The sequence below is a fragment of the Mus pahari genome, chromosome 5 (assembly GCF_900095145.1).
Source record: "Mus pahari chromosome 5, PAHARI_EIJ_v1.1, whole genome shotgun sequence".
Taxonomy (NCBI): Eukaryota; Metazoa; Chordata; class Mammalia; order Rodentia; family Muridae; genus Mus; species Mus pahari.
Window position 1 is genome coordinate 160,719,599 of NC_034594.1, and position 26,822 is coordinate 160,746,420.

Sequence of the window (26,822 nt, forward strand, 5' to 3'; positions counted from 1 at the left end):
CCAGCTACTGCACTGAAGCTGTTTATCAGGTTTAGGAGTTCTCTGGTGGACTTTTTAGGGTCACTTATGTATACCATCATATCATCTGCAAATAATGATTATTTTGACTTCTTCCTTACCAATTTGTAGCCCCCTTGATCTCCTTTTGTTGTCAAATTGCTCTGGAGCCTGAAACAGGGTCTGTCCCAGAAGCTAGATTGCTTCTGTCTGTCCCAAAGCTGTGTAGCTACTGTCGTCTACACTCTCACCAGTGCAGACTGGAGCCTGGGCAAACCAGAGCAAAGATGACTCCCTTACCAGCTCAGGCAGTGAGAGCACTCCCAGGCAGACACCTCTCCTCTGGTGGGGATGGTGCCCAGATGTCTGGAGCCAGAAACAGGGTCCCAGAAGCTGTGTCCCTTCTGCAGTCCACCCTCTCCCTGGCAACGACCGGAGCCTGTGTGCACCGGAGCCTTTAATGTTCCTTCTAAGTATAGAGGTTAAGTTGATATTGCTGATCCCTCTGTATTCTGTGAAGCTGAAAAAGGAAATGTGTGTGGCTGGCCCCTTATCATGCTTTGACCCTAATGAGACAGATCACCATTCACCAAAATAAAGGTAGAGTGACTCTGCCCACCACTGTGTGTGTCCAGGATGATAGGTTCAGCCAGAACAGCTGGATGACTCTGGGTTTTTGTTCTGTTTTTCATTTTGTGTTTTTTTTATTTTTTCCCATCTGTATGAAAATAGATATATTGAATTTAGCAAATCATAATTTTATCAATTAGCAAACACAAGTAACTGGATATTAGCTACTCATGTTAACATTGTACCTTGTCTTAAGTGTGTTTTCAAATAAAAAACCTGTACACTCCTGTCTAATTTTGGATGTTCTAATTAACACTATTCTTTCCCATCCATTTTTGCCATGTACACCAGGACTAGGTGCTTGCTGTGTAGCAAGTTAATTGGCCATTAGAGACTTCTATTTATTGTCTAATCAAATATATTTGTGATTATAATAAAATAGGAAGCAAAAACAATTCCAAAGGCAAGATAAAATTTTAAATTAGCAAATTTCCATCCTATAGCAGGGTGGGAAACTAAATATTTGCAAAACTGAAATATTGAAAATACTGTCAATATTGACAATGTGCAGTATATCCATACAGCAGAAAATCCCATGCTCTGTTGAGGATTATAAGGACTAGAAGGAATCTTGCAGGATAGAACTGAGTCCGTTCTTAAACTCTGAAAATAACTACACTCTGAATGACAAAGAACTGTGCCTCAAACTGTATATTTACACCCATCAAAATGTTGTCTCTAAGATTTATAAGAAACTAAAGGAGTGTGTCTTGGGTGCCATGATTTTATTTTGTCCTTTATGGGGATCACTACTGATAAATACAGAGGGACAATGGCTGGAAGTCAAGACTGACTCTTCCCAGTGTAAGAAGTTGATGCAAGACCTTTCAGATGAACACAGCACCACAGGGTGTACACAGTGGAAGAGGAGGCACCTTCACAAACCAGTGCTTAGCATAGCTCTGGAAGCAGAACTTATACAGAAGAAGCAAATTGTTTGTAACAGTTAAAGTTGTACATTGGAGACAAAATAATGATATGAAACAAACTTATTTTCTGAGGAAAATTTGGGACTAGAGAAACAGGAGACCACTATGGAGTGGTGGGTAGATGTCCTAAAGGTCAAAGGTAAACCTAGCTGAAAATCTACATTCCAAAGTGGCTGGTACACAAGGTCCCTTTCCCTGCAGACATATCCAAGTGTTTCTCTTCTGTCATGTGGTCCAGTCCACCTATCAAGAGATTAGTCAGTTAATCACTAGGGAAACTTAGGAACTGGGGGACCAGGCACAGAATAGCAGAGAGGTAAAATCAGAGGTCAAGACTACAGTGTGAACACAGAATTTGGCTATGTTCTCTAGCTCCGTTCTCTATGTCAAGTAGTTAATCAGAAATGCCCTCTTCTAAGAAACTGCTAATTTTTATCTGGAAAACAATAAATCACATAATATAAAATACTTCCATATAATAGAATATGGGGCCTTCCAAAAGATATAAATAATAGTTTGTACTTCAGGTATCCAATGGGAAGGAATGCCGTGCTGCTCAGTCACCCGTGAAATTTCTGAAGCTCCAAGCCAGCTTTATATGGGTGGGCACATCCCTCTTCAAGTTGGAAAAGGACCAAGATAAACACAGAAAATTACTTGATAAACACAAAGAGTGTTTGTGCAGAAAACACACAATCTAAAAGAAGAGGAAAGCCTCTGTCAAGGAGACAAAAAACCAGAAAAATAAAAGGAGTCATTGATGGTAGAAGAAGGGACATTGTGGGTGTCAGAAATGTGAACACTGGGGTGAAACTTCAGGAGAAACTCTGAGATGCTGTTTCCGAAAATGCAGTAAGAACAGAAGAGGGAAAGCTGGGAAAGTTCGGATGCACTAAGATATATAATTGAGAATAGCCTGAACATCACTGAAGAGAAAAAGTAACCAAAGAGTCATAGGCCACTGAGTCATGTGGCTGCTGAGTCACATGGCTGCCAGGTCACGTGGCTGTCGAGTCACTGGCTGCTGAGTCATGGGCTGCTGAGTCACATGGCCTAGTAAATGCTTTCAAAAAGCATTCTCAGTATCTTCTACTCCCGACCAATATGTGGGGGTGTCAAATGGGGGGAAGGTCTAATGTTTTTAATAGAATTTTTTGGTATATGGGGTCCTTCTCTCCTCATTTACCGCTATCTTAATAGGTATGAGGTGATATATTACTATAATTCTACTTTGCATTTCCCTAATGTTTGATGAGACCAGTTATCTTTTCTTACATTATTTGTCAATTACCTAACTGATGGAAATCCTTGTGAATCCATTGCTAGTTTAATTGCATTCACTATTTTCTTATTAGATTTGTCCAGTTTTTTCATATAGTTATATACATATATATTTGGAAATTATTTCTGTCTAATATCTTGCAGCTGATGTTTTCTCCAGTCTATGGCTTGTCTTAGAGTTTGGGAAGGGGGGGGGGGGTTGTTCTGTTCTGTTCTGAGACCAATGTCTCATGTAGTCTTATGATCCCAACTGGCTTCAAATTTGCTGTGTGTAGCATAGTGTCTTAGTCTAGTTGGTGTTCTATTGCTGTGAGGAGACATCATGGCCATGGCGATTATTTAAAGGAAAGCATTTAATTGAGGCTGGCTTAGAGTTTCTATGGTTGTCTATTATCAACATTAGCATGACAGCAGACAGGCAGACCTGATGCTGGGGAGGTAGCTGGGGTTCCACATCCAATCAGCAGGCAGCAAGAAGAAAGAAAGACACTGAGCCTGGCTTGAGCATTTGAACCCCCAAATCTCACCTCCAAGTGACACCTCCAACAAGGCCACATCTAATCCCTGTCAAGTATGCCACTCCCAAGTGATCAAGCATTCAAATATGTGAGTCTATAGGGGCCATGTCTGTTCAAAACACCACACCTAGGGAGACCTTGAACTTCTCATCCTCCTGTCTCAGCCTCCCAAGTGCTGGAATTACAGGTGTGGGCCGCCAAGCCACAGTAGGGAATCTTCTCAAGTCACTTAATAGTAGTTTTTACAAAGCAAAAGCCTTCAATGTCAGGGTCATTGGCTTTGCCTTTTCTTCTTGGTCTGGCTTCTACCTCTGGTGTTAACACTAGAGCTCTGCTGTGTTTGAGCTTGGAAACTTCTCTACTATACCACAAGTTCAAGACCATCTTGGGCTGTATGGGATCCTGGGTCAAGGAAAAAAGCCAAAACTCCAAAAATACAAATTATATTCCTCCTATCTTTCTTCTCCTAAAACAGTTTTCTGTTTATATTTTGGATTTACATCTGTAATTAAAACTGGTGTGTGGGACAAAGTTAGTATTATTTGTATTTTCTGTTATTTTTTAACTAAGTATTTTGTTGCTGCAACACAATTTATTACAGTGAGTATTTTTTTCTGCTGAATATTTTAGAATGCTGTGAAAGGGAATATGAACACATTCTAGAGAGTACTTTTGAATCTTCTATTGAATTTATCAATATGTCTATCAACCCTCCCAAAGCACGCTTCCCCATGCTGATTGTAATGGATTTGTGTGACCTATGAAAACATACAGTCTGACTATTCGGTTTGATCTTCTGACAGCTTGTTTTAGTTTTTTCTTTTAATTCTGTTTTTCCAAAGAGATTTTGGAAACAGTTTCTAACATCTACAAAAATCTCTGTGGTTTTAATTAGGACTACATTAAGACTGTGAGTCGACCTGAAGAAAATTGTATCTCAATAGTATCTAATCTTTCAAGTGTTAGGCAAGTAAATTGCTTATGTGTTTGATACATCCATTTCATCAACATTTGATAGAGCTCAGTACACAGTAGTGAAGGTGTTTTATTAGATTTGTGCCTAATTGTTTCCTTTTAGGGGTGCCATTATTAATGTTCCTTTAAGCAAATTAAAATTTAATTGTTCGTTATTGGCATGTAGAAACACCATTGATTTTTATATAATAAAACTGTGTTCAGCAACCTTACTACACTCATTATGAGCCTTGGGCATGGTATCCTAGATTCCTTAAATCTACACTGATCTGCAAAACAAAGCTTTCAGCCCTTTAGCACTAAGGATGTTGTTTGTCGCCTATGAAATGTAGGGAGAAAGCTTTTATCAGGTGGAGGAATTATCTTTTGGTACTCACTCTTTGAGAGTTATTGTTATAAATATGTATAAAATTGCGCATTACATATTTTCCCACATTTCACATTTTTTGGGTGACTAAGTATGTGCTAATTGCGAAGACATTCAGCAGTCAGCTTTCTCTGGCTAAGCCCTGCTTTGCTGTGCTGTGTTTCACATGTTGCTGGGAGCTGCTGGCTTGAGTCTGCATATGTTTCTGCCTCTCTCACAGAACTGCTTCCTCGTGCCTTTCCTTTTAGCAGTGCCTATAGCTTGCTTGACTGCCTTGCTGATTCTGTCTCTATAGAATGACTTGAGGGCTACTCCTTTCTTTATTTTGCAGAGGAATTTCCTAAGACGTTATTATATACTTCTTAAATGTTGGTGAAATTTACCAATCAAACCCACTCTTGCCTTGAGTTTTTCTTGGAGAAAAACCTTTAACTTGGAATGCAAGTTTCCTAGCTATTTGTAATTTTTCTAGCTGTTTCTTTCCAACTCAGCTTTTTCTTTTAACTTGGCTGTGCAAAGAGTTGGTCAATTTCAGACAATATGTCAGCTTTAAGAGCAGAATTCTGTTTGCAGTATATGTGTTGATTTATTTCCTTCTGTGGTAGAGTCTTCTTCAAGGCTTCTAATTTAGATTGTCTTGGTTTTATTGATATTTTATGGGTTTTTTGTTAGTTCTTTGATAATGTCACACAATGTGTTTTTATCATGTTCAACCTCTCCTCCCCTAGCTCTTCCCAGACTCACCTACTTCACCACCCAGCCAACTCTGTGCCCAGGCTCTGCTGTGAAAATGTATTCAGCAGTGTGGCTGTCCACTAGAACATGGTTAACCTACTCGAGGCTACACCCTTTAAGAAAACTACCTCTACCCAGTCCCCTCTCTTCAAAACTGTCTTTTACCAATACTTCTTCAGATAAAGGTGGGGCTTCAAGCTTCCTTCTTCACGCTGGGAATTTATCTGGCTTGAGCTTGCACAGGCTAGCACAACCACTGGGTTTTTAATGTATAGCCACCCTGTTGTGTCTGGAAAACACTGTTTTCTTTAGTCATCCACTGCTTCTGACTCTTAAGATCTTTCCAATCTCTCTTCTACAATGGTCCCTGAGCCTTGAGAAAGGGGTGAAAGGGACACAGGTGTCCCATTTAGAATGAAGTACTCCATGATCTCTGCAGCTTGACAAATTGTGGTCTCTGTGTGGGCAGTCACAGTCTCCTCTTACACTCTCAGTGTCTTTATAGGGTTCCTACTGGAAGCAGTCTTACTGATTCAACATCATTCCTATTAAAATTCCAACACAATTCTGCCCAGAATTTGAAAGGATGGTTTTAAATTTAGGGGAGGGGATCAAAAAACAAGAATATCCCAAACAATCCTGAATAATTAAAGAAAAAAGACACCTGCTGGAGCTATCTACATCCCAGATTTCAGATTATACTGCAGAGCTATTGTAATGAAAAAGAAGAAAGGCACGGTATTTGGTTTAAACACAGACACATGGGTCAGAGAAATAGAATTGAGGAACCACATATAAGGACATAAACTTATTGCCAACTGACTTTTTGACAAAGAGATCAAAATTGCATACTGGAGAAAAGATGACTTCTTTAACAAATGGTGCTATTCAAACTGGAGATACCTACATGTCAAAGAAGGAAAGTAGATCTGTAACTCTCACCTTGTACAAAACTCAACTGTGAATTGAGCCACATCCTCAACCTAGGACCTGATGATAGATAGACATGTGATCAGATATATGAGAAGACATCTAATAGAGGGAGAAAGTGGGGAATACACTTAAACTCACTGGCAGGCAAGGACCTTCTGAACAGGACCTCTCCAGCTAAGGCATTTAGACCAACACTTGATAAACAGGATCTCTTGAAACTACAGCCTATTCTTTTTACGAAGGGCACCATCAGCCAAGTACCAAGGGGGCCTACAGAGTGGGGAAGAATCTTTATTGTTTGGGAGGGATTTTTTTCATCAAAATAATTTATAATAGTTAAATGCCTCTTAAATATACATAATATCTTCTGAAGCTAAAAGTAATATGCACTCAACCAGTTTTTAAAATCTATTTGGAACACTAAACATGATAGAAGTAGAGAAAAATCTCTTATGAAGTCCTCTATAAAAGGAAATTGTGACAAGATCTTGATTAGATAGAAATCAATCATTCCATCTCTATGGGAGAATACGCAGCCTAACTGTGGCTTCCTAGAATGAATTGGGTAGTGTTCCTTCTGTTTCTATTTTGTGGAATAAGTTGAAGAGTATTAAAATTAGGTCTTCTTTGAAGGTTTGATAGAATTCTGCACTAACCCCATCTGCTTCTGGGCTTTTTTTGGTTGGGAGACTTTTAATGACTGCTTCTACTTCTTTAGGGGTAATAGGACTGTTTAGAAGGTTTATCTGGTCCTGATTTGACTTTGGTATTTGGTATCTTCTAGAAAATTGTGCATTTTATCCAGATTTTCCAGGTGTGTTGAATATAGACTTTTATAGTAGGATCTGATGACTTTGAATTTCCTCAGTTTCTGTTGTTATATCTCTCTTTTCATTTCTGATTTTGTTAATTTGGATACTGTCTCTGTGTCCTCTGGTTAGTCTGGCTAAAGGTTTATCTATCTTGTTGATTTTGTCAAAGAACCAGCTCTTGGTTTGGCTGATTCTTTGTATCATTCTTTTTGTTTCTACTTGGTTGATTTCAGCCCTGAGTGATTATTTCCTGCCGTCTGCTCCTCTTGTGTGTATTTTCTTTTCTTTTTATTCTAGAGCTTTCAGGTGTGCTGCTAAGTTGCAAGTGTATTCTCTTATTCTCTCTCTCTCTCTCTCTCTCTCTCTCTCTCTCTCTCTCTCTGTCTGTCTGTCTGTCTTTTTTGGAGACACTCAGAGCTGAGTTTTTCTTTTAGGAATGCTTTCATTGTGTCCCATAAGTTAGGGTATGTTGTACCTTCATTTTCATTAAATTCTAAAAAGTCTATAATTTCTTTATTTCTTCCTTGACCAACTTATCACTGAGAAGAGCATTGTTCAGCTTCCATATGTATGTGGGCTCTCTGTATTTTGTTGTTAGTGGTGGTGGTGATGGTGGTGGTGGTGGTGAAGACCAGCCTTAGTCTGTGGTGATCTGAGAGGATGCATGGGATTATTTCAATCTTCTTGTATCTGTTGAGACCTGTTTTGTGACTGATTTTATGGTCAATTTTGGTGAAAGTACCAGGAGGTGCTGAGATGAAAGCATATTCTTTTGTTTTAGGATGAAATGTTCTATAGATATCTGTTAAATCCATTTGGTCCATAACTTGTGTTAGTTTCGATGTATCTCTATTTAGTTTGTATTTCCACGATCTACTCATTGATGCGAATGGGGAGTTGAAATCTCCCTCTATTATTGTGTGAGGTGCAAAGTGTGCTTCGGGCTTTAGTAAGGTTTCTTTTATGAATGTGGGTGCCCTTACATTTGGAGCATAGATGTTCAGAATTGAGCGTTGTTCTTGGTAGATTTTTTTTTTCTTTGAGTGTGAATTGTCCTTCCTTATCCTTTTCGATAACTTTGGTTAAAGTTGATTTTATTTAACATTAGAATGACTATTCCAGCTTGTTTCTTGGCACCATTTGCTTAGAAATTTGTTTTTCAGCATCTTACTCTGAGGTAGTATCTGTCTTTGACACTGAGGTGTGTTTCCTGTACGCAGAAAAATGCTGGATCCTCTTTATGTATCCAGTCTGTAGTCTATGTCTTTTTATTGGGGAACTCAGCCCATTGATGTTAAGAGATATTAAGGAATAGTGATTTTTGGTTCCTGTTGTTTCTGATGTTATTTTTGTTTGTATGGCTACCTTCTTTTGGTTTTGTTGAAAGAAGATTACTTTCTTGCTTTTTCTAGGGTGTTGTTTCCCTCCTTGTTTTGGAGTTTTCCATCTATTNTCCTCTGTAGGGCTGGATTTGTGGAAAGATATTGTGTAAATTTGGTTTTATTGTGGAATACTTTGGTTTCTCCCTCTATGGTACTTGAGAGTTTTGCTGGGTATAGTAGCCGGAGCTGGCATTTGTGTACTTTCAGGGTCTGTATGACATATGCCCAGGATCTTCTAGATTTCATAGTCTCTGTTGAGAAGTCTGGTATAATTCGGATAGGTCTGCCTTTATATTTTACTTTATGTGTCTCCCTTACTGCTTTTAATATTCTATCTTTGTTTAACACATTTGGGGTTTGACTATTATGTGATGGGAGGAATTTCTTTTCTGATCCAGGCTATTTGGAGTTCTGTAGGCTTCTTGTATGTTCATGGGCATCTCTTTCTTTAGGTTTGGGAAGTTTTCTTCTATAATTTTGTTGAAGATATTTNCCTATTATCCTTAGGTTTGGTCTTCTCATTGTGTCCTGGATTTCCTGGATGTTTTGGGTTAGGAGCTTTTTGCATTTTGCATTTTCTTTGACTGTGTGTCAATGTTTTCTATGTTGTCTTCTGCACCTGAGATTCTCTCTTCTATCTCTTGTATTCTGTTCGTGATGCTCACATCTATGGTTCCTGATTTCTTTCCTAGGTTTTCTATCTCTAGGGTTGTCTCCCATTGTCATTTCTTTATTGTTTCTAGTTCCATTTTTAGATCCTGGATTGTTTTTTCAATTCCTTCTCCTGTTTGGTTGTGTTTTCCTATAATTCTTTAAGGTATTTTTATGTTTCCTCTTTAAGGGCTTCTACCTGTTTACCTGTGTTCTCCTGTGTTTCTTTTAAATCAGAGTCTTGCTTCTCTGGTATGTTTTTGATATTCAGGGCTCACTGTAGTAGTAGGAGTACTGGGTTCTGATGATGCCAAGTAGCCTTGGTTTCTGTTGCTTATGTTCTTGCCCTTGCCTCTCACCATCTTGTTTTCTCTGGTGTTAGCTGGTCTTGCTGTCTCTGACTGTGGCTTGTCCTTCCTGCATGGCTGTGTGTCAGTACTCCTAGGAGTCCAGTTCTCTCCAGGATGAATTTGGATATGGAGAGTTATGTGGCATAGGGTCAGCTCCAGGACCCAGATGGAAACCGGAAGAATCTCGTTCCCTGCTGTTCCTTGGTTCCTGTGTCCTGGTGGCTCTCAGTGGGCCCCTCTCGGGGCAGAATTTAGAGTAGAAGTGGTCTTACCTGTGCTCAGGGATTGTCTTGGCACTCCTGGGAGACCAGCTCTCTCCCTATGGTATTTGGGTATATAGCGTTGTGGCATAGGATATTCTTCATTGCTTTTTTGAAATATTATTTTCTGTTCACTACTCCAGATTATTCTGCTCTAGACTGTTTTTCTCTTCCTTTTTGCTTTTTTACTGTTTCCTCAGAGAGCAGCTTGCTTCATTGGTATGAGAGGAAGTAAAGAGGCTGTTGCTTTAAGGTTTCCTCTGGTTTAGGCAGAGTACACTGTAAGATGAGACACTCTCATCTATTCAACTACTTTTTACTTATGGTTGGACCTTACTTCCCTATAGATTGTTCACAAGGAGATAAATTAAATACTTTAAAGGGGTTTTTGTTTTGTTTTGTTTTTTCATGCACTTAATACGGATTTTTAGTTTAATTCTCATGTGTTCTAGGGACATTGGTTTGTGATTTTTCATTTCTCTTACATGAGTTAAGGTTTGTTACAGGGCACAGATACAATCTATCTTAGTTATTAAATGCAGACCAGTTGCACTTGAAGAGCATGAGTATGCCTCTGTGATGGGTGTATTTTGTAAATTTTGGGTAGAAGAGGCTGAGTCTTGGTGACTTCGGATTAGCTATAAACTTACTGACTTGCTGTGTTGTTCTGTCAATTATTGTCAGAGGAGCGGTGTTGTCTCTACATATAACTATATTCTTTTCTGTTGCTGCTTTGGATGTGTGAAGGGAAACTCCTGAAAAGAAGCCATGCCTTACAGTGGTTTTTCTATAAGGCTACTAACTGGTTAGAACTTCAGTGACCTACTGCTACACTGGAATGGGAAATTTGGGGTAACCTGTGTGTTCTCAGGCCATGACCATTTCATTTATAAAAGAAACTACTGCCTCTATTATTTGAGGTGAGAGATGTTTATTGTGACAACGACAGGTACATTGGTTTTACCTTATACATTTGATGTGTTGTTACCAAATACATACATGAAGACTGTGCTTTACTGACATGATAAACTAACCCTTTTCTCGTTTTGTGGTTAACCCTTTATAGCCCTCATAATTTTTCTTGTTTTTATCCCCATAGGACCTGATGTGCATTTAACCATCCCAGATTTCATTAGTATCGTTTAGGATGATGAGATCGTTTTCCTAAAATCATTTTTAAACATTAGGCTGTGGTAAAATAACTTTGTTCATAGCCTGTAAAGACAAATTCATTCTCTTCTACCTGTGGTTAACATTTGGTTAAGTTTAGGCTAAAATATTTCTGCTTCTCTGTCAGTAACTTAGCACCCAGCTCATTCTGCTCTATGTACACCTTTCCCCATGGCTCACTCAGGACTTGACAGGGCCACTGTAGAAAGGTTCAGGTGATGAAGCATGTCCTCACATGTGTGACACTCCCAGGAACACGCCAGTCAAAGTTGACTCTGAATGTTTATTACTTTGTTTCTGAATCTTCTATCGAGCCCCGGGTCTTTCTTGTGCTTCTTTTCCTGGATCTTTGGCTGAAATGTTATTTTCTCTGGGATTTCTGCCTTCTGGCTTCCTCGCAGTTTGCACAACTGATGCCACTTTGGAGGGAATGAGGAGAAAGCAAGCAGGAAACAGCAAAGATCTCCCTCTGTGAGTTTATTCTCTGGGCCCCAGGGGTCCCTTTTCTGGTTCCTCTGAATGTCCTTGGCCTTTCTGATTCCTCTTAGGCTAGAGCAGCAATGGTGCTTCCCCTGACAAGGTCCATCCTTCTGGCAGGGCCATGAAGAAAAATGAGGGAACAGAACAGAATGAGGATTTGTCCCACGCTTTGTCCTGCACAAGCCTTTCCCTCTGCAGTGTCCTGCCAAAAAGGTTGACAAAGCTTGCTGGTCTTTCAGGCTTCATGTCCATGGCTCTCTGCCTCACAGTGTCCTTGGGTTACATGTGGAGGTTAAGGTAAAACGGGGAGAACTTTGCTGACATAAGCTCTTCAGGACTTGACGCCTTTCCTGTTGTTACTGCCATGGTCACATCCCAGAGTTCTCAGATAGCGATATGTGCAGACTTGCCCACTGTGATACATAGAGAGAGGGGCACAGTAGCTTTACTCCATGCTCATCAGCACTGGATGCCTCTCTTCACTGTAGTTTTCTTTATTGCAATGCCTTTAGCTGGTTTTATTTTCCTTCCTTCAGCCAGAGATCTAACAAAAAAAAATTTTTTTTTGAAAGACACCATTCACAACAAAATGTTGGCATGTAAAATGTTTTCTTTCTTAAAATGAACCGTTGTGGCAGAGTTCCAGTTCCCAAAGGCAAGGCTGCAAGGAGGGGTACAGGCTGCCAAACCATCCATCAAAGCCCACCAGCACCAAAGCAGTTAGCCTCGTATGTGCATAACATCATCTGTGTGATTTCTTTATACTCTCTGGCATTGAATATTCGTTAATTATATTTCTAATTTGTGTTTTTAAAGTCTCTTTTATGTTAGCAATATACAAAAAAATCATATGTGAAATTCACTCAGAAAAATGTCAGTAGATTGACTTCACCTCTAGAACATGACAAATAACTTGGCTTCTTATAAAGCATACCTTCTCGATGCCCCCCCCCCTTTAATAAAATGCAATGTCAGCAAAAGTTAACTCTGATTTACTCTACCGGCATACAGTTATCACATGCGCCCATTTGATTAGATGCCTGGAATGCATCCTTGTCTTTGACCTTAACTTACACGGTGGTGGTTTTGACTGCATCATCTGTAGTGCGTGTTCTTGCCGTGATCCCCACCCCAGAGGCACACATGCATGCAGAAAGATCATATGGACCATGGTAGCTTCCCGATCTGCCCCTTTAGAAACGAGCTTGCTTCCACCCTGCACGTTCCCTTCCTGTCATCTTATCATCGGCTGCTTCGGTGTCCCCAAAGAATACTAACTACTGATCGATACCCCAGACATGTCTGGCCACGGCCTACACGTGCCCTGGGTAGTTCATTTATTTGCCTTGGAGGATTTGCTAGAGTGGAATTTAATCAATAGCTAATTCATTAATTCTGGTCCTTGAGACTGTAGAGACAGCACTGGGTGGTGAGGACAGGCTGGCCCCCTCTTTGATTGAAATATGACAAGCACTCCAACCAACAGCTTCCCTGGGTACAGGACTGCCTGGGACGTTTGCTTATGCTGTCTCCATAAGAGGAGAAGCTGAGAAAAAACATAAGGAACAAGGGTTTTCCCGACGCTGCCAGTCTGCAGAAGCCCATGGTTTCCAAGCATGGAGCTCCAGGGAAAGGCAAGAGAGAGCCCAGGCCTCATCTTTTATTGCCTTTAATTGAGACCACATTGGTTTGAGGCTGAACCGCTGGTGCTGTGTTTGAGGTATATCGTCCTTGGGATGCTTACAAAATAATTGTTTTCGTTTTTGCCTGGAGATACTAAGTGAAGCCCATAATATTTTTATAATGCAACATTTCAGTCATTGTTATGATAGGAACAGTTACAGGCCACATTCTTCCAAAGGAGTGAAACCAGGAGGACTGTGCATAAATCCCAGGGCATTTTCAAATTACTTAACTCAGAGCTGAGGCTGGTGGGAGAGGCCATGGCTTACAGAACTTCCTTCTCCTCTTGTGTGAGGAGAAACGGAGAGGCTCCTAGACTTTAATACTGTGCTTTAGGTAGCAGAGACTCTACCCGGCATTTTTTCTAATTCTTTTCAGTGGCTCAGAGCCTGAACTGGAGGTGGTAATTTACAGTTTCACAAACATACATGTGCTGTGTATTAAACCTATGTTTTCAGTTATTTCAATAGAGAAAATATGAGATGCAACCTATTAAATTGTATCTCTATCCCATGTCCTCAACCAGCGCTTCTCAGACTTCCTAGTGCTGCAACCCTTTAATACAGTTTCTCATGTTGCTACTTCATAACTGGACATTAGATATTATTGTTATGCATTGTAACTATTTTTTAAAGATGTAGGTTTGCCAAAGAGGTGGTGATCCACAGTCTGAGAAACGCTGCTCTAAACTTGCTAATATAGACAGTTGGAAGTTACTTTTAATTCAGAATTTCTGTTTGAATCTTTAGAATGTATGCAGAAGGCTCTCCAGGCAGAGGATCTGGGGTAGGCTCAGTACTGTGGCACAGAACTCAATGTCTGTGACACCACAGTGGTTTTCGGAACTTCCTCCTGATGCTCTGTCACCTGCACATGTATGCGTGTGCTCCCTTCTCCTCCCTGAACACCCACTGGCTAAGCAGCTCAGTCACTGAGGCAGCCTTTGTGTCCACCCCTTCCTCCTCCCTCGACTGTAGATGACTCACCCATTTCACGCTCTCTGAAACCCATGTCTGGGTTCATTTGCTAGCGCACTCATTAATTACAGGGTGGCATCAACAGAAAGATGCATTCCCTATTCAGAGAGTATAAACACTCTCAGCGTTTCATGAGTCAAGGTGCCCTCATGACCCCTGACCCTGCTGTGTCCCTGAACCATGCCTGTACATCCAACTATCTGTGGATTTTCTCATGTGATGCCTTTTGTCACGTCTGTAACTGAGTTCAACAGTGGGCAGAAGAAAGGAAACTCTGCTGGAGTCCAGTCAACAAGTGGCTAGGACTGTGTGGTGGCTTGTATAGGCTTGTCCCAGGAAATGACACTCTTAGGAGGTGTGGCCTTATTGGAGTAGGTGTGACCTTGTTGGCCTGGGTGTGTCATTGTGGGTGTGGGCTCTAAGACCCTCATCCTAGCTGCCTAGAAGCCAGTCTTCTCCTAGCAGCCTTCAGATGAAGATGTAGAACTCTCAGCTCCTCCTGCACCATGCTTGCCAGGATGCTGCCATGCTCCTGTCTTGATGATAATGCAGTGAACCTCTGAACCTGTAAGCCAGTCCCAATTAAATGTTGTCCTTATAAGAGTTGCCTTTGTCATGGTGTCTGTTCACAGCAGTAAAAAAAATTAACTTTTGGTTCATTCTGGTCATCTTTTCCTGCAAACGCACCCTCATCCCACACCTAAAAAGTTCATGTACTTAATATTTTCATCTTTTTAAATTTTTCATTGAGTTTCATGCATGGACATAATGGTTTTGGATCTACACATCCCCATTTCCTCTCTTCCAGTTGCTCCCCTAACCGCTCCACTGTCACTCTTCTCTCCAAGTCTCACAGCCTTTCTCTTTTGTAAAACTCACAGAATCTATGTAGTGTTTCCTGTGTGTGCCTAATCTAATGGAGCATCGGTGGCCTTTCGGGGGCTGCGTCTCTGAAGAAATCTTCCACTACCTCCCCTGGCTTCTGACAATGGCCCACAGCTTCTCAGGATTAGGATCTTATGAGTACCTCCCTTGGTTTTGCTTGAATTTTGGTGAGGATTCATTCATCCTATACAGGTCTTGCGTGTGCAGTCACAGCCACTATGAGTTAACATGTGTGTGGCTTTGTCATGCCCAACAAATAATTCACCACAGACATTCATTCACTGCTTCTGGATCCTACAATCTTCCTACCTCCTCTTCTGGTCTGGTCTCTGAGCCCTGAGGGAAAGATGCTATGATTAGTTAGGTGTCTCATTTAGAGCTAAGCACTTCACAGATTCCTTATCCTCTTTCTGCTCACAGCATGGATCTCTGTATTAGTCACCATTCTTCTGCAAAAGAAGCCTCCCTGCTGAGGGCCGAGGGATACACTGACCTGTGGGTGTGAACAGAAGGGGTCAGTTATTACCACAACCATTTGCCAGAGTGAGAGTGTTAGGTTCTTCCCAAATCTGCTGACCTAGCCAGTTACCAGCCTGGGTCCAATAAACAGTTCATTCTTGTGAAAAGGACTTTAAATACAGTCAGAAAGCAGTTGATTGGTTACTGCCATAACACTGATGCCGTAATCACACCAGTGGGTACATCTTGTCATGACAGTCATTATTGGAACCCACAGAGTTAAGAGCTGGGCAAGACAGTAGATGACTTTTCTCCATGGTAACACTCATAGAACCTTCCAGCAGTAGGAAAGCTGGCCAGGTCAGTGCCAGCTTGATGGCCAGAGAGAAGGAAGCTTCCAGGCCAGGGCCAGGTAGACGTCTCCGTCTCTATGATTCAAGTGTGGTGTGTTCAGTGTAAGTTCGTATCACCGCGTTCTCAGGGTAACGGGGGCAATGGCACTAGCCTATAGTTGCAGAAGGGTGGAAGAGATTTCAGTGACCAGCAACTTGAACCAAGCTAACCTGTATTTAGCACTGCGCTTTGTTTGCCCATGCATCCAGGAGATGCATTGTTCCCCACTGCAGGGTAACTCCACTTAAACTCCCTTTTAAATTAGGGGTGTGTGTGTGTGGGGGGGAGGTTAAGTGTGCACTTGCCAGAGCACACATGAGGTGCCCAAAGCACAGCTTACCAGAGTCAGTTCTCTCTTCTAGCATGTTAGTTCCAGAGATGGAATCCAGCCCAGGTTGATGTAAGAGCCTGCATCTGCTCTAGCCACCTTATTGGCCTGATAAGGCTACTTTTATGACCAAGTTCATTAAGCATCAAATTCAGTTGCCTTGCTGCCAGGCAAGAACCAACATCTAATGTGTGGCTCTTCTCCATGTCTGTTGCCATCCTCCTCCTCCAGTCTTCACTACTTCAGTTTATAGAACCGGTGTGAAAGCTACCCAAATTCAGTTAGATTTAGAGAGGAACGATTTGCAAGCTACCCCTCAGATGTTGTCATCTTACGGCTTCCAAATTATTTCTCTTTTTGGTGATTAATATATATGATCAGCAATTACATGTTTCATTCCATAGCTAGCAAAAATATTAGGCTCCTGTCCACCTCAAAGCTTGTTTCCTTGACCCAGCCCTGATTGCTTGATCCAGCTTATATTCCCTGCTCCTTGGTCTTGCTTACTTCTTACTCTTTGTCCAGTGTGTTTCCTTCCTGTGTCACTCACTGGCTACTGTCACTGCCCATCACTGACCCTGGCTATCGGATGAAGCTCTTTGGACAGTATATGTTTCCCTTGCAAAGTCCCCAAGAAGATCTTCACATAACCAGATCTCTTAATACGTGGAGTGATCTCTACTGTTAATGGCTGTGGGGCCAAAAGACAAATCACCTGGTGGGGCGGGGGGAGATCTCACTCATCCCACAAGGCTGCCATCCTTGGTTAAGTTCCTTCAAGGTAGCCTAGGCTCCCATCTTGCCTGTCAACCACTCAGCTAATGGACTTTGCTCAACTCTACCATGCTAAACCTAACTTTGTGTTGTCTATACAAAGTCATCATCAGCGCAAAGCCAGTGTGCTCCACCTCTGGCCAGCAGCATGCTCTAACAGAGAGGCAAGCATCATCTTCTATGATCAATTGCCAAGCCAATTCCTCTATCAGACTGTCACCTAGCCACACTCCACTCCAACGAGTTACTTCTTCCATGCTTCAGACACGAACCACGGGAAGCAAGGACTGCCAATTTCTCTGTTTTCACTCTCTCTGCATGATATACTTGGAGCCTGTTTCCAGAGCCTAGGAAATGTTGGGGATAGGGGTGGGAGTAAGGAATGGGAACGTTATGTAAATAACTCCCCTCTCCTAGCTTGGCTCAGAGATTTCCAACGGTTTTCCAACACACTCAAAAACAAATCCAAATTTATTTTCTTAGCCTATAAAATCCTGCACAGTTGGCAAGCTCCAGCTCAGCCTACCACCAGCAGCCACTCTGTCTTGTTTTCTAACATTCTGTCTCTCGCTCAGTATACTCCAGGGCTACTGGATTATTTGACCTCCTTTTCCGCACAAGTCTAGCATATGGATGATGTGCAACCCTGATCAGTCTGCTGTAACTCCATCACTTTGTTTCAACCCCCCTTTGTGTTTCTGCACAGAAGACCCTAACCTCCTCCGACCATAACTTGAGGCATTAGTTATTCACATAGTGTTAATGGCTCATCCCCCTCCAGCAAAATGTAACTTTAATGTTCAAAGGGACATTATTCATCTCTTTTAATGATAAAGCCAGAATGGTGCCTGGTTTGCATTAGATATTTAGTACGTATTTGATAAGTTTAAACTTTGGAAAACTTCCCAAAGTCTGTTTATTCGGATTGGTTAGGAGAATGAACTGCTGGTGTTCACAGAATCTTGATGTTGCCTTTGAAGGAACTCTCAAGCTGATAAACTCATCACCTAGCAGTCCCCTCTGGGGCACTACCTGAATGAAGAAGTGTGACGCTCACACCTCCTGTCAGAGCACTGGTGCTCACTCTCACTCCTCCTCATTCCTGATTTTATTCAACCAGGTTATCAACTCGGAAGGGGCTACATGTTTTTAGAAGTAGTGGCACTTAGCAGTTACCCTACTTCACTCTCAAACTGCCCATGGGACGGTTGAAGGCTTCAGTAAATTTCTTCTTATGGTATAATGTGTGTAGTAGCTGAGATGTGATCTCACTCAGGAGGGTAGCTGCATTGCTGGCTGCCTGTCTGCATGTTAAGTGGATTCTACTGTCATCTTATTTCGCCTGTACTGCTCCTTCCCAGCATCCCCTCTGTCTTCTTGACTGTGTATTTATATTCCCATTCACGTCTGCCATGATACCTTCTCGGGTGGTCTAGAACGTCTGGTTTATGTGATTTTTAAAAATGAAAATATTTGACTTTATCATTTCACAGCTCACATCATATATCTATGTTTTATCTGCCTTTTCTTTTCTTGCTTGGTGTAGTTCTTAATAAACATTAAGAGCAGTTAAATACTCAATGACATGACTCAAAATCAAAAGTCAACATTTCATCAAAATACATTCTTAAAGTTTTATATCTAAAGTATTCTCACCATATCTGGTAACACGGTCTAGAATATTGTTGAGGAGAGTGGATGATACATGAATGAGTGGCAAAAATATCCACATTTAGTTGAGGCCTGTCTTAGGTGGATCAGAAATCCAAAGCTTTTTAATCTATAGGAGTTTAGTCAGAGGTACTGAAACCTATGAGTTTTTCCCCTTGTGGCTCCAATATGCTATTTTTACAAATGATGATCAAATATTAGAATACAGTAATAAAGTGTCACTGTAAAGCCTAAGTCCTTCTACCTGACATACGGTGTTTCAGCATCTACCCAGGCAAAGTTAGCTAGTAAGAAACTGTGTTCACCCTGCTTCCTAGCTTCCATGTTTAACAGAACTGACAGATTGTTACAGGGGTAGACATATTACTATGCAATATAGCAGAACTAGAACAATAACTATATTACCAAGTTACAGACTTAAAAAGAAGTGTCCAGTTGGAATGCCTGGCCCCAAAGTGTTCTTTTGTGTGCATACCCCTAGTGGTGTCTATCAAAGACTATTAATGTGAATTTCAATCCCTGCCCTCTCAGACTGTCACTTAAATGAAGTCTTCGGTGAATAGACGATAGCTCAGCTGGTTGAGTACTTGTTGTAAAATCATGGGGACATAAGTTGGCTCGCCAGCACCCTCACAAAGAGACATGGTGGCCATGGGGCTTACTGACCAGCCAGCCGAGCCTAGTCAGTGAGCCTCAGGTCCAGTGACATACCATTTCTTGAACTGAAGGTGAGACACTCCTGAGGAATGACACCTGAGGTTGGCCTTTGTCCTCTGCACACACATGTGCCCATATGCACGGGTACCCGACTCCCAGCCACACTCACGGAGCACGGTCATTTCTGTAATTCACTGACACAGTGGACATAGCTGTGGGGTCTGCACAACAGAGCTGACTTGAAAGTTGGATCCCTGTGAAAATAGCAGTGGCTGGATTGGCCTTTGAAAGAACCCAGCATAGTGACACAGTTTACTCTCTACAGGGTCACTGCAGGATATACTATGTGTACACTCCCTAGAGAATGGAAAGCTAACTTCTTCAGTCTAATAAAATGTCAAGGTTTCTCTTGACTGCTGCCTTTTCAGAAATATGTTTGCACCTAACCAAGTTTCTAGAAGTACAGTCGCTGAGGGTGCTGTTCAGAGCCTAAACCAAAGATGGTTTAAAAATTAATGAGTCTGCCTAGTGGCTGAAAATTAGTGCTCAGTATAAGTTATTGGGAAACTTTTATGGCTAAGACGTGATGTTGGGCCATTGAAGTGGCTCAGTGGTTGAGGTACCTGCTGCCATGCCTGATGACCTAAGTTTGATGCCAATGACTCCCACATGACAGATGGGCAAAAGTTGTCTTCCATGATGCACATAACACACACACAAACACAGTCAAATCCAAAGCAATGCCTTGAGACACAGCCCAGGCTCACGTGTGCTCGCCTTGCTTTGACACATGTGCCTTAAGAACATTCTCTAAGTGCAAGGCACACTACACCTGATGTGACTGGTTAAACGTCCAGCCAGAGACTCTGGAGTAGCACAGTGGAGATTGCCGTTTGTGTCAGAACTCCATTCAGTTCTCAAAAACAATTATGACAAAGAGAATAATAATCACTTTACATTTCATAGAGAAGGTCATACTGTGTCTCAGAAACCTGGCAACTCTCTGGAGTAATGTTTCAAAATTGCAACTACTCTCTGTTTATGGAAAACACTATGTGGACATCATGTGCTTAGAGTCGAGGCAGTCTCCATGTGAATCTGGACATTGATCTTTTTCTGTTTTGAATTTTGAGAAAACTCAGACTGACCTGAACTGATGGCTATCCCCCTGCCTCAGCTTCCTGAGTGCCTCAATGACAGATGTGAGTCACTGGGGTACTCAGATTTACTTTTCTGATCTCATTCACCACAGCAAATGGAATAGTAATGTATTGAAAAGGCAGGAAATTGTTCCATGCTCGCTGTACCCCAGCCCCACCAAGTCTGCCGGTGTCTAAAATGAAACGATCACTCAATTTTTTTTAAGAAATCAAATGTTCTTGATAAGGGCATATGTTATGGGAACCTCCAATTCCTAGATTCCCAACCACAAACCACATATGAGCTAGAGTTACCGTAGAACCAATCTATCTAGCAGTGATTCAAATGCAAAGAAATGCCAGAGACCATTTGGAGGAAGTTGATGATGTTGAGGAGTTTCTCAATTTGGGAACTGATCGTGGCAGCAAGTGTAAGAGCCAGCCTTAGAGATTTACACTGCAAGATCCAGACAGAGACAGGTGATGACACTGTCTCAGAGAGCCGGGATTCTGCAGGGCTCTTCACGATTCTCGGGGGCTTTCTTACACCACTATAGTAAACATTACTGAAGATATCCTACAGAGAAAAATGGAGAAGGTGACAGACATGTGAGGGTGTCATTCCTCCCATCCATGCTTCAGTCAGAGAATTGCTCATGAAATAAGAGCCTTTGACCAATCTGAAGGGCTGTGTAAACAAGGTTGATAGCAATTGTGTTAAATGTTGTCTTTTTAATAGTCTTGAATCTAGCCTGGAGTGGTGCTTCACACATGTAATTATGAAGCAGATCAGACACACAGAGAGGCAAATATGCATTCACATGTATATGTATATTTTTATCTGTTGCAGGTCACTTCAAATAGATTGGACAACACCAGCTCATCCAAATGGTATCATTCTCGGGTATGACGTTTTACGGAAAACATGGTGCCCATGCTCTGAAACCCAGAAGTTAACAGACAAACCTAATGATGAGCTTTGCAAAGCAGTCGAGTGCCAATACCCTGGAAAAGTCTGTGGGCGCATGTGCTACTCTCCAGGGACTAAGGTAGATCTCTTTACACCACCAGGGAAAGCCAGCACCACACTCTATTGTGATATATGCTTCTCATGTTAACGCTGTGAAGACCCCATAGAGAAGGAAGGATTTCTACCAACACCCTACTGGCCTCAAGAGCATTCAGCCTTGCCATTTTTCATCATGCTTTCAGGAAATGTGGGTTTATTAGGATGATAAGGGCCCCCTGAATTTTATTGGCTTGAGGGAGTTGAAATTTCCATTATTTTAAGTCCATTCGGCTCCAAATATCTGTCTGCTTACAAAGCTCTGAAGAGTTGCCATGAACCGGACTGTTCCTGGTTTGTCAGAAATATTTTAGAATTATGGTCATTTATAGATTAATGTTCATATTAGTTGCTGTTTAGGAATCAGATCAATAATACAGCCAGACAGAGGGTTTTGTAAATGGCTTTTATTGACAAACAACACAGAAAACTACTTTGTTTGAAGGTAAGGTTTCATCTAATGAAATAATGTCCTATTTATCAGTAGCATTGCGCGTTCGATGACGAAGGCTGCTCCTAAATCCATAAGATTCACTAGAAAGGAACTCCGTAATTAATAAAGTGAGTTTCTGAAGCAATATGGATCGAAATACAAATTATTGTGGCTGCCCCTCGCTCAGCAGTAGTTACTATGTAAGACACGCAGAAAGCCAGCTGCCTGGAAACTTTACAAATGCTATATCTCTAAAACTGTTATGTGTTAAACTAAGTGTGTGCATGTGTGTGATATAGACATGAGTGTGCAGATGTTCATGGAAGTTCATGGTAGGGACTTTTTATATGAAATATCTGCTTGTTAAAATACATAACTTTTAGAAAAGCAAATGTATTTTGTCTAGTATTTTTTATGCAGGGAGTTGATATTGTTTTTGATGAAAGGGTCAGAACAACACTTTAAAAAATCCTCCTCATGGAACTCTTCAGAGGGGTGTGTAGAGCTCCACATGCTTTTCATGCAGAATATGACATTGGAAGGAAGGGTTGTCCAGCCTATGCTCCAAGTGAGACTGACCCTACATTCTCACTGCTGACAACTAAACCCAACAAGGCAATTAGGAGACTGGCCTGGGTAGCTGGGTTACAGTTGGTTCCTTTGCTCTTAGGAGACTTTGTAAATGAGCCTCTAAGCAAGTGGGCCTGTGGATGACTCTGATGCTGTGTTCTCTGTCTCTGCTCTGAGCTTGTTTCCAACATGGAAACATCACCAAGAGGAAAATGGAAAGTGCTTGATAAACAGTATCGATCTTAGTGTGCCACAGAAGTGTCTTTCTAACTGAAGGAACACTGGCCAAGTACAAGTTCTAAGGCTGTTTTCCAGCCAATATTCAGGGTTTGATCTGGTTTATATATAGCATAAAGATACAAATACTTATTTGATTGTTCAAGCATATAATTTCTCTGCAGCTAGCTCCGGGCAAAAACACAGAGTTAAAAGAACTTTTCAACATTAATTTCCATATAAATTTATTTTTGTATTGTAGCAGTCTGCAATATATGTTTGCATAAGTTTATATGTGTGTGTATATATACATACATACATACATATGTGTATACATATGCAGGGAGAGGAGAAAGATTGCCTTATTGGAAGAGTAGGTCCATAAATAAATGATCATATACATTATAAGGAAGATTCAGTTTATTTAATAAAAGGATGAGTGGGAAGCAAGCTTCCTTTACAATTTTAAGTACTGGAAGCAGTGTTTTATACTATATACTGGAAGCATTGGCATTCTAAAGGCAATTTACATTCACATGATGTTATAACACAGACCAAAGCTTAGTTGGAGAAGGAGAGCTGCTTTGTATCAACTGACATTTATGGAATTTGTATGATTTACAGCTGTAGGTTATACAATCACCTTTCCAGGCCTTTGGAGAACATTATTACAGTCCACAAGATACTGTATTCTTAATTGAGCAGATATATTTGTTTTTAAATGTAAAGTTGCTTGTGTTTAAAAGTATTTCTCTAAAACCTATTGCTCACGTTCAGGTGTGTTGTGACGGGCTTCTGTATGACCCTCAGCCTGGATACAGCTGCTGCGAGGAGAAATACATTGCAGTCCCTCCGAATGCCACTGGGGTTTGCTGTGGAGGGCGAATGCGGGAGGCACAGCCAGACCACTGGTGCTGCTCTGGGCATTACACTAGAATCCTTCCAGGTGAGCATCCTCTGCCACAGTGTTCAACAGCTCAGAAGCTGAAACTGTAAGCCTGTGTCCCATGCCAGCAAACCCTTTCAAGATCTTTTCCATTAAAACCTGGACCGCATGCAGAGGCAGAGCAAGGGGTGTGCTTTAAAGGTTGTTTCTCCAGCTGTGGTGGAAGGAGCTGAGAGTGACTTATCAGACTTTCCAATATCTCCTGAGCACAGGAATGTCTACAGAGATCTTACCTTGTGTGGCTCGATTCATCCCCATACTTCATGGTTTCATCATCAAATCTATGAATCATGAACTGTCCACAATGGGTCCTCTTTAATGTCAGCTTGGCCGGGTTTGAAATCACTTAGGAGACACACCTTTGACAAGGAGTGTCTTTCCAAAGAGCTCTAATGAGAAGGGAACCCCCCCACTCCCCTCTGGACGTGGGCAGCACCATCCCAAATGCTAAAGTCCTAAACAGAAGAAAAGAGAAAACAGATGGAAGGCAGCTGCTTTTCATCCCTCTCTGCTTCATAGCTACAGAGCCAGTGTAACCTCAGGCTCCAGAACCAGGCCTTCCCCACCATAAACGAGTATGTCCTCAAGTATGGGTCGCTGTCACCCTGCCTAACTCAAGTCGTTTCACGTACTTTGCCACAGCAATGAGCAGCTCATCCACTACCCAGCTGTGAGACTTCCCTCCACTCCCTCCATGTCCCTTCTGAGACCCACATGCCTCCTTCCTAAGTGGATGACAGCTGCAGGTTCCATTTGCGTGAGCGTTCCAAACCCCAGTGGTTCAGACTGTCAGCTAAGTAAGCTAGAACGTGTTTCCCAAATTTAAATGATGTGAAACAGTGCCTAGTAAAGGACATAGGGAATGAGGACAGTGGCGGCCACCGTTTATGTGAAAGGTGACTGATAGGCTTTGGATTTAAAGGTTTTCTCCCAACTTAGCTGCAGTTTACAGTAACAAACTGAGTTTAGAAGAAATCCACAGTGCACCAAGATTCGTGTATGACCTGAAGATTCGGGATGTTTTTGCTGCTGTGTTCTCTCAAAATCCCTCTCCTGATGCTAGTCGGAGGGAGCCTCCACCTCAGCGATAATAGAAACGAAACAGGAGGCAGAGGGTGAACATCACAGGCACAAACTTCCTGTGGAAGAGAAAGGAGATTGCAGAGAGGCAAATAGTACTGATTAAAACATTTATACTGCCTTTTCAACAAATCAAAAACAAACCTGATGCTAGAGTGGCCTGGGCTTGGGTAGCTTTCCATTAGTCATGAGGTTAGAATTTATTTACTTATTTGCACGTATGTGTGTGCATGCATGTGCATGTGTGTGTGTGCTCGCACATGTGTGCATTTGTGTGTGCGTGTGTGTTGTATGCATGTAAGCATGTGCAGAGTCCAAAAGAGGTTGTCCAATATTCTGGCCTATCACTCTCTGCCTTGTTCCACTAACACAGGGTCCGGCTGGTGACTGGATAGCTGCAGGTTTACAGATTGGCAGCTGTTCCCTGCTTTTGAAGTTCTTCATTTTTGCATGGCAAACATTGTTACCCACTGAGCATTCTGGGGACAGCATTCTGCCTCCTGCCTTTTCCCTGTCCCACATGGGTCAGCAAGAAGCTTGCTTAGGTGACATAATGGCACTGTCACTTTGCATCTAGCAGGTGTGATATGAGTACAAGGGGAGCGAGAGTATATTCTATGTGTGGATGACAGGGAAGAGAGGAATGTGACTTTTAGGGGCTACTTGATTATGGACAAGGCCCCCAAATCTGCCTCCCTCTTGTTCCCATTGTGTTTTCTCTCTACTTCATTAACATTGTGGGTACTTTTAAAGGATTATTCTAGACCAATACACCATTACTGACACTGGAAAAGCCACTGTAAATATAGATATGTTTCCTGTCACCTAAGTTTACCACTGATGTCTTTCTCCTTCTAAAGACTTGTTTGCTTGTATATATGTTTTAGTTTATGTTGCCATGAGTCTAATCTCTGAAAACTTGAGTTACAGGTGGTTGAGTTATCTGAGATGGGTGCTGGGAGCCAGCAGCAAGCTTCCCTAACCACTGAACTGTCCTTCCAGTCCCAGTGATGTGTTTTTGATGATAAGAAAGCAAACTTGGAAGAGAGGAGAGTGTTTGTTTGTTTGTTTGTTTGTTTGTTTGTTTCAGATGCCTTAAGGGAGCTGAGAGGTCTGAGATACACAGCTCAGCATGGCTGTTGTGTTGAACTTGTGGTTAGTTAAGGCATATGTTCAAATCTTCATTGTTTACCATACAAGTGTAACCACCCAAATAGATCATGAGAGGGATTCTCTGACCCTGTTTTGGGTTTTGAGATAAATACTCCAAGTTAGTTCATAATGGTGAATGTTCACTTTGACCATTTTTGCCTCCCCCTCTGAGTCAGAGGCCAAAAAAAAATCTATATATTAAAGTTATTTTCTCTGATTCTCCAGCAAGAATACATTCATAATTGAATACACCGCGGCACCGTTTCTTAGGAGGACATTTGTTGTTGCAAGTATAAGGATTTTGTGGAAGATTGTTGCCTTGTTCATTAAATTCTGTTTCACAGTTGTTAACAACTGATCAAATAAAGCTCGTCCAACACTCTGTTGTCTCTGAATGTCCACAGCTGGGGGCTCTCGGCTATGTTTCTTCTCCTTCCTTCCTCTAAACAACTGCTTTATAACTTAGAGAAATGAGACGGATGCTTCCTGGTGTCTGCTCTCAGTTTCTTCCGTCCAGCAGAGCCTGGGAGGACCCTGAGTCTCACACACCACTAAACAGAATACAAATAGCTTATACAAATATAGACTAGAGTTTTCTTTCAAAGTCACTTTGAAATTTTTGATATTATCATTTGCAACAAACTAGTTATGCCCTGAAAATAATTCTGGCCCACAAAGTTAATGATTCATACTTGTTCCCATTTAGCCTTTTAGCACAGCATCTGACACAGAAGCTCTGCCTGTCTGTGCCTCTTCAAGCCCAACAGTGCAGGGCTAAGGAAACAATCTACTTACATTTTGCTTCAAAATAAAATTTAATGTTTGTTCCAACAAATTAAATAAATGGAAACTTATGGGGACTTCACTGACATTAGATAAGCCTCCTAATAACTGGCTATGAGCATGTATGTCCACGTATGTGA

The 26,822-nt window shown here is 41.5% G+C and overlaps 1 protein-coding gene across 1 annotated transcript in view; it reads left to right on the top strand.

The window, feature by feature from the left end:
- The window catches only part of Ush2a (usherin), a 678,886-nt gene that overhangs the window by 484,083 nt on the left and 167,981 nt on the right, over positions 1-26,822 (top strand). Inside the window, exons 47-48 of the mRNA XM_021198607.1 lie at positions 21,287-21,485; positions 23,499-23,667. Of these exons, the coding sequence (XP_021054266.1) occupies positions 21,287-21,485; positions 23,499-23,667 (368 nt within the window). The remainder of the gene's footprint in view (positions 1-21,286; positions 21,486-23,498; positions 23,668-26,822) is intronic.